This window comes from Entamoeba invadens, assembly GCF_000330505.1.
Source record: "Entamoeba invadens IP1 unplaced genomic scaffold scaff_1105074725583, whole genome shotgun sequence".
Lineage (NCBI taxonomy): Eukaryota > Evosea > Mastigamoebida > Endamoebidae > Entamoeba > Entamoeba invadens.
This window is the reverse complement of record NW_004191860.1, coordinates 24,863-33,240: the sequence shown is the minus strand read 5'-3', so window position 1 is coordinate 33,240 and position 8,378 is coordinate 24,863. Positions and strand designations below refer to the sequence as shown.

General features: G+C 29.1%; 1 protein-coding gene across 1 annotated transcript; it reads right to left on the bottom strand.

Moving 5' to 3' along the window:
* Nucleotides 1-3,058: 3,058 nt before the first annotated feature.
* EIN_014440 (protein serine/threonine kinase, putative) lies at nucleotides 3,059-6,880 on the bottom strand (the record flags this gene model as incomplete). The annotated part of the gene is made up of 1 exon (XM_004185599.1): nucleotides 3,059-6,880. The coding sequence occupies one exon, from the start codon at nucleotides 6,878-6,880 to the stop codon at nucleotides 3,059-3,061; it is 3,822 nt and encodes a 1,273-aa protein (XP_004185647.1).
* Nucleotides 6,881-8,378: the final 1,498 nt, after the last annotated feature.

The following is an 8,378-nucleotide window of genomic DNA, read 5'->3' as shown; positions in this document are numbered from 1 at the left end:
AAACATAACAATAAAACAACTGACAACTGAATTGATGAATGAAATGAATCGATTTGAGTTTCTTGGAAAAGGATATGTTATTATTAGTGCTTCAAAAATACATTTACTTCTCGATTGTGATATTGATACTCTTATTGAAGAAACATTAAGAGAAAACGACCTTGTAGAGAGGCTCGAAGCTGAAGCAAACATGGATAATAAAGCCGAACACAATTTGGAAAAAGTTGTTGAAATAGATTTCGAAGAAAAAAGCGCAGTAAAATATGTTATAAACGAAAATGAATGTACTTCAACAACTGAAAAAACAAAACTAATCCACAAAAAGAAAACAAGAGAAGGATCCGGACCATTAAGAAAAAGCAAAATATTCAAGGAACCTAAAAGAGCCAAAAAATAATACCAATTAAATTTTATATTTGTTTTGTTTTTGAATAAAACGTTGAATTGTTATTGAACTTTTATTGAATATTGTGGACAGTTTTCACCGAGGCCAGTTTTCTTAAACCCAACATGAGATAGTGGAATATATCTTACAACAGTAAGTTACAAATTTGTTGATTGTGACACGACATGTAATGGGTAGTGCAACACCATAACGGTCATCTACTCAAGTTACACAATAAATCATAATTATGATGGTCCACCAAAACATTATTTATGTTGAATGCAAATTGTTTGATGCAAATTGAATCCATTCATATAAACTGTTTTTCAAAAGTCTGTACTGAGGTGTCCCGATTTTTTGCATTTATTTTGTTTATTATTTTTGGGAATCGTTTTTTGTAATAAATTCGCTTATTTTTTTTCCAAGTAAAAAAGAGAAAAACAGTCTTCAAAAATATTTTTTTACTTGAAGAATTTTTAAGCATTAAAAAATTCCATATAAAATTTGAAATAACGGGATTTTTGTTTTTGAAATACACGTGAATGATCCCAAAAGTGCATTTTAGTACAAAAGCAAATAAACTTAATATCAATTTTTTTCATTTTCAAACATTTCATTAATTAATTAAATATTCACAAAACAAAAGCTTAGTTCGAAGATTAGTATGCTTAGTTGTGTTGTCACAACAATAACTGAAATATCAAAACACAAAATTATTAATTGTTTGCTCTTATTTCTTTTTTCTTTGAAACTCTTTATTTCATTTTCTTTTGTTTAAAGAACAAAACCACATGTTTGTTTTTAATTAAAATGAAAAACTAACGAAACTGATATTTAGTTACAAATTGACCAAAACAACAACATCCCAATTAATTAACGTGTTTATCGTTGTATGATTTGACCAACAACGTTGAGTTTGTGTTGTGCAGTATCGAGTTGTGGTCAAATCAAATAACGGACTCGGGTTTTTTGGAAAAGGCTGGCTAATATTCCAATATTTTCCCGAAATTGTACAAAAATAATTGAACGGGATTGGTATTTTTTTTCAAAATTAAGTCTGTACTTTCGATTTTTTGTTTTTTTGTTCTTTAGGAAAAATAAAAAATAAAAAACGGGACTTTAAGAAGTTCTATAAATACGGCGGTACAGACTTTTGAACTACAGTTTATAATAAAAATTCGTCTTGTAACATTAATTAAATTAATATTATTGATAATTAATAATAATAAATTTAAAAAACAAAAAACAAAAAATACACTAACAGGGAATTGAACCCGGAATCGTTAGCTTGGAAGAAAAAACTCTTGGCTTCTGAGGCCCCTTAGTGCTCTGAAATTATGCGAATTCAATTTTTTTGAAATCTCGACATTGAAAACATTTCTTGTTTACATTTGTTTTTTGATATTTACACGTCAATTTGTTCGAAAAGACAATTCCAATTTGTTGTTATTATATCATTTTCACATACATCACACGTCGCGGTTGATTTTTGAGTGCATTTTCCTTTGATATTTTAACACTCTCCTTTCTCTATAATTAACGATTCGTCGCACTTAATACATGTTTGATAAACATGTTTGATACATTTATTTATATGTAACTAAATTCAAAGTTTAATATCAAAATATCAATTTGAAAGTTTTGCATTTGATTTGTCCATTGATTTACAAATAGATGCTTTTTACTGTATTTTGAATTCCAATTAATACCATATTCTTTATCAATTGATCTAATTATTTTACGTTTTCCAGTCTTTTTAGTTGTACAGTGAACTATAAAAAACACACCATTAATACACACATTACATCGTTATGCTTATTAAGTCGACACTTTTTTACAAAAAAATAAATTCCAACATAAACAATAATTATTTGTAAGTATTGTAATATTTTGATATTCACCACAATTTATTAACATTATTATTTTAATTGTTTGAACTAATATTAAATAAAAGGAAATAATTACCAAAACATTAATTTTAAATAATTATTAAATGAAATAAACATGGCAGACCTTTCCCACCCTCACCCCGTTTACCAAAATAAAATATTTGCCGCGAGTGTTTTTTGAAGGGAATCCACTTTTCAGCCACTGTTTGTGCGTCCCCATGTCACCCACTTTCCTTGTCCGTACTGTGTGGACGCGGATGTGGTTCCCCCCCGCTTGCGGGGGGGTCAGGGGGGATCCGCGCCAAGGGAGGACTTGGAAAGTGGGTGAAACGGTGCACAAACAGACTGTTTGAGTGTGTCTTTAGAGCCTTCTTTTCAATGCTCCGTCTCACTCGGTTTTCCTGACTCGAGGTGAATTTTCGGCATTTCTTGAATTCGGGAACCAGACCTAATATTATCCAAAACGCCCATTTACTATAATTATAATTAAAAAAATATAAAATATAGTAAATTAATTCTATATTTAGACGGGGTGAGGGTGGGAAAGGTCTGCCCCGAAATAAACATGTGTAATTTTGGTTTATAGCTCTCAAAAACAATTCAAAAAACACATTCACTTTATTCAGAGGCATTTTTGTAGTGTATTTTATTATGTTTTTACAAAAAAAATAAAAAACGAATAAAATAATTACATTTTTATTTCTTTGTTTAATAAACAATTAAATACAATATTGGCGTTTTTAGTCATTAAATCATAAAATAATACACGACTTAAAACTATAAACTAAATAGATTTATATATTGTTTCAAGTTCATCTAAAATATTTTCTGTTAAACTTCTCTTCTTTGGTTCATTGTCCCAACACCCGACAATGATATTGTATACACCTTGACTCATTTCATCTGGCTTTGGCATTCGCAACCCCTTAATCACAAACTCCGCAATTGTCCATGGAAACTTGAAATATTCTTTGGGGTATGCGTTAGTCCATGTAAAACATTCATACATTGTTATTGCTAATGAAAATACATCAGCACTCTTTTTGTATTTTTCTCTTTTCAATATTTCAGGTGCCATGTATATTGGAGACCCAACACCCTTTGTGAATGTCATATTGGTCATTAACATATTAATGTTCCGACTTGATCCAAAATCAGTCAATTTGGCGTTCACTTTGTTGTTGTGATCAAATGAAAATACTAAGACATTGTCAGGCTTGATGTCTCTGTGTAAAATTCCATTGGTATGTAAATATGATATCCCATACGTGATGTCAATCATCATTTTAATTTTCATTTTTTGTTGTATATCACACTTTTTAAACTTTTTCATAACATTACTCAAACACCCATGTTGCGCAAATTCGGTAACTAAACACATTTTACTTGGTATTAACACTGCGCCATAAAAGTGGACTATATACTCACACCTAAATTTGTCTAACATCGCAACTTCCTTTTCAAATTCTTCATCATTTTTATCGTTATTTAAAGTGTTGTTTTCTCCACTTTGTTTCATCTTCTTTATAGCAACCGTGTTTCCTCTGTATTTTCCTTTGTAAACAACACCAAAAGACCCTTCTCCTAATTTAGACTCTTCTATCAACTCTTCGTAATCTATGCGAGTTGATTGACTTGTTACTCCAATCATTAGAATTTCATTCGTATTTTCGACGTTAGTTTTGAGATTTTTTGAGACAATGCAAATTTTGTTGTTTATTTGACATGTGCACTTTGGTGTCAAATATATTGAAAATTCGCACGCAAACTTCTTTTTTAACATGACTACTTCTGGTGATACCCTTATTGTAAATTTGTCAATTTGTGTCGTCATGGTAAATTGGATTTTTAAGACGTTTCTGGATGCATTTCCAACGCAAAACACCATCTTTGTCTCACTTTCAACTGGGATCTCATCGATTTCTGAATTGAAATTAAGTGTTTTTGAGGAGACGCAAATGTGGTTTGCAAGTGGTACAAAATTAATATTTGATTTTTCCATTTTAAATATCGTTGTTGTTTTTTCCAACTCTTTTGTGTGAATATTTTTCAAAATGTATTTTACCGTATAAACTAATATTATTATAAATAATGTTAGTACAATAATAATAAACAGAACAATAACAAGTATGACCCACCAGACAGTATGTTTTTCACAATAAGTCCCATCCAAACTTGGTGCATTCCAGAATGAACATTTAATACATTTTGAGTTTGATATTTCATTGCATTCTAATATTTGAGAAAGATTAACACATTTTCCGTTTGAAAGCAAAACTTCCGATGATATGCACGATTCACAAATTCCATATGAAGAACACGTTAAACACGTTGTTTCACACTTTTCACATTCGTTTGTGTTGACTTGGAAATACCCATCTTTACATTGTGTGCACCCATATTGTGTGACATTCACATCGCATCCCATTAAACTACTTTGTGATTTACAATCTCCACTCGATGTTTTGTAATTCGTTATATTACAAGTCAAGCACCTTAAATTTGTGTTACATGATGCACATGAAATATCACATTTATTACAATCCAACCCATTTCTGTAATACCCTTCAATGCATTTAACACAACCACCAGATGATAATAGTTGTGTGCAAATTCCAATCAATTTGGCATTTGTATTGCATGTATTATTTGAGAGATAATATCCCAGTGGACATGTAATGCAGTGAGTGGAATTAATGACACAAGTCATACAATTTAGATCACATTTTTCACATTTGTTTGTTGATGAACTGTAAAAATATAAGTCTTCACATCTCAAACACGAAACCGAACTCTGGTTTGTGCATAACAAATCGTTGTTTGTGTGACATTCCATTTTGTTTGGAATCAAATTATTATCACATTCCAAACATTTTGAATTTGTAATAAAATTGCATTTGGCAACTGGGGACGAACACCTTCCATTTTGATCGTTTGGTATTGAACAATTTTTATTTTCACAACTTTTATTTGAATTCATTTCAGTTGTTATTTCACATTTTGTGGGATGACCATTTTCACAAACAAGACTTGAATTATACATTTCTGAACATTTTTGACAATTTGTGGAATTATTAACATAACCACTTTTACAAGTTATTATATTATTTTGATTTGTGTATTTTGTATCATTATCTGCATTTACACACTGTGTGTTGTTAATGTTAAAAGTTGTTAAATCACAAATTTGGCATTTTTCATCAAAAGTTTTAATCAAACAGTTTGTAGACTTTTGACAGCTACCTGCAACTAATAAATACCCTTTAGAACATTTCAAACATCGATTTGATTGTTTTAACAAACAATTTTGTATTATTGCACATCTTGCATTTCTATCAATATCATAATTTTGTTGGCATCTTAAACATTCATTTGTGTTGTAAAAACAATCAAGACAATTTAAATCTGTACATTTTTCACATTCTTGTGTTATAGTGTTAAAATGCAATCCATCCTCACATTCTGGATTTATTAAATATTTGGTATGATTATTTGTCGTGTATATTGCCTGTGAAACTACCTTTTTAAATACAAAATATTGAGTTGAAACAAGAAGAACTGTTTTTGTTAAAGACGAAATATTTGTAATTAATTTTAATGATTGTGAATTTACACATAAAACAAAGTTGTCTGTTTTATAAAATGAAACTTTTTTGTTTTCGATTGAAACACTCTCAATGTCAAGTTGTTCTTCCTTTTCGTCATTTTTTCTATATGAGTTTATTGGTGGCGTTTCAATAAATAAATTGAAAAGAGTAATGTTTTTGAGTGGAGTGATATAACAATTGACAGAACTACAAGGACAGTACGGCTCACTATAAAACCCGTTTTTATTCATCAAATGGCAAAACACTTTATTTGAAGAACCCAGTCTTAATAAGTGACCATCTATAAGAAGTTTAGTTCCTTGTGGAAGCGTTGTTCGAATTGGCATTATAGAATAAACCAAATCTACTTCAAATGAACTTTGAAAACTGAAAATTGTTGTGTTTATTTGATTAGTAAAAAAGATTGGCAAATCCCTGATTGTCCTTTTAATTACTTTTATGTTACAAAAATTGAATATTGTAGTATTCAAAATGTTAACATGTGAAGTATTTGTCACGATTATCGTGCCATTGTTGATACAAGATAAGTTTGTACTGTTAACACTATTTCTATCATCATTTCCATTTAACACAAAAGTGCCATTTGTAATTTTGAAATTAGAGGCATTCACAAAAGAATTGTCATTCGTTTCAAATATGTGCTTTCCATTGTTGATTTCAATTTGTGTAACGTTTTTGATGACAGCATCGTTGTACATCAAAAAATTGGCATTGTTACTCAAATAAAACCTGTCTTTAATTGAAGTGATTTCGCCAGAATTCATTGTGAAAGTTGAATTACCATTAATATTGATATTCAGTGCGAAATTGATACATGATTTTGAAAACATCATGAAAGTGCTATTTCCACCAAAACTTATGTCGTAAATTGAATTGACAAGAGAATGCTCATGTAATAACGCAGTTGAATTCTCATTGAAACGAAAAGAATCGGCACGTTTTATGCTTGAATAATTATCCATTTCAAAAGTCGTGTTTTCTCCGAAATCAAAAAACATCATTCTTTCAATTGACGCGTTTGGGTTTAAATGGAGTGTAGAATTTCCATTGAAAATAAAAAGAATGGGCACGTATTATGGAGTCAAGAAAAACAATCCCGTTTTTACTCGATCTTATATCTCCTAAACTATTTATTTTGAAACCACGTTCCATTTTAAAAATTGCGTTGTCAACAGTGTATATATCAAAAAAACCGTTTGTAATTCCGAGAGTTTTAAAAATGAATATTGAGTTGTTGTATAAATCAATACTATAAATTGATTTGATAACAGATATATCTGAAATGATAAATTGTGATTCATTAAATTGGTTAATATTTCGTGTGTCTAAAATCGAATTATCATACAAATTGAAATGTGATTGATCTTTTAAAGTAATATCTGTTGTTGTACAAAGTGTTGATGTTTGTGTGACATTTACAATTGAAGCATTTTGACATATCAACCCACCTGTTATGTTTAGTGTTGAAACATTATTTAATATGTATATTGTAGGTGCTTGTATAGAACTTGTTATTGTCAATGTTTCATTTAAAGTACAACTTACTGATTGAATAAAAGACTGTTGTACCAAATTAGAAGGACATGAAGCTCTAACAGAAGTGATCATTGATGTTATATAACATATAAATAAAACGTACAAGGATGATGTTTTACTTTGCATTTACAATTAAATTGTATATTCTGTTTTTTAGATTATGACATGTTGTATGAAAATATATTTTTATCAGAAATATACATTAAATAATATTTATAGATTATTTTATGAGTTATAACAGAATTATTCAACATTATAATTAGGGATTAATCCCAATTAATAAAAAATCATATGAAAAAAAAGAAATGATACAAAAACATCAAAAAATAACATTGTCTTAAATAATGGTAAGAAAAGTTGCCATAAGTGGAATAACATAATTGTGCCACGTCATTTTACACACAATGTTTTTTATTATTATTATCCCGAAAAATTAACAAAAAAGATCAGTAATATACACTTGAAATATGATTTATATAGTCAGTCTAAAAATGTTGTCCGCTTTCCAACTTTGTCTGGGTATTTTTGGACGATCAAAACTGGAATATTTCGGGAAACAATTCGAAACACTCCCAAAACATTGTTTCATATTTTTTACTTTGATTTCAACTATTTTTTCCTAATTCCCAATTTTTTCAACTTATTTTGTGTAAAATTTTGTCAAATAGACACATTCTTAGACAAACTTTAGATGTTTGTAATATGTTATAACAGATGAATTGAACTTAAAATAGAGGGAAATTAATCCCAATAAATTACCAATTGTTTGAAAGACAACATGTTACAAAAACACAGCAATAAATTATAATTGAATTTAAAATAAATTAATGGAATTATTTTATTTCAATGTATTTTCATAACAAAAACAACAGTATCATCATTTATACATTATCGCGAATTATAGCCTTTCTACTTGTCAGATAATCTCGCTTATCATTGGCCCTAGATGATAGCTCATAT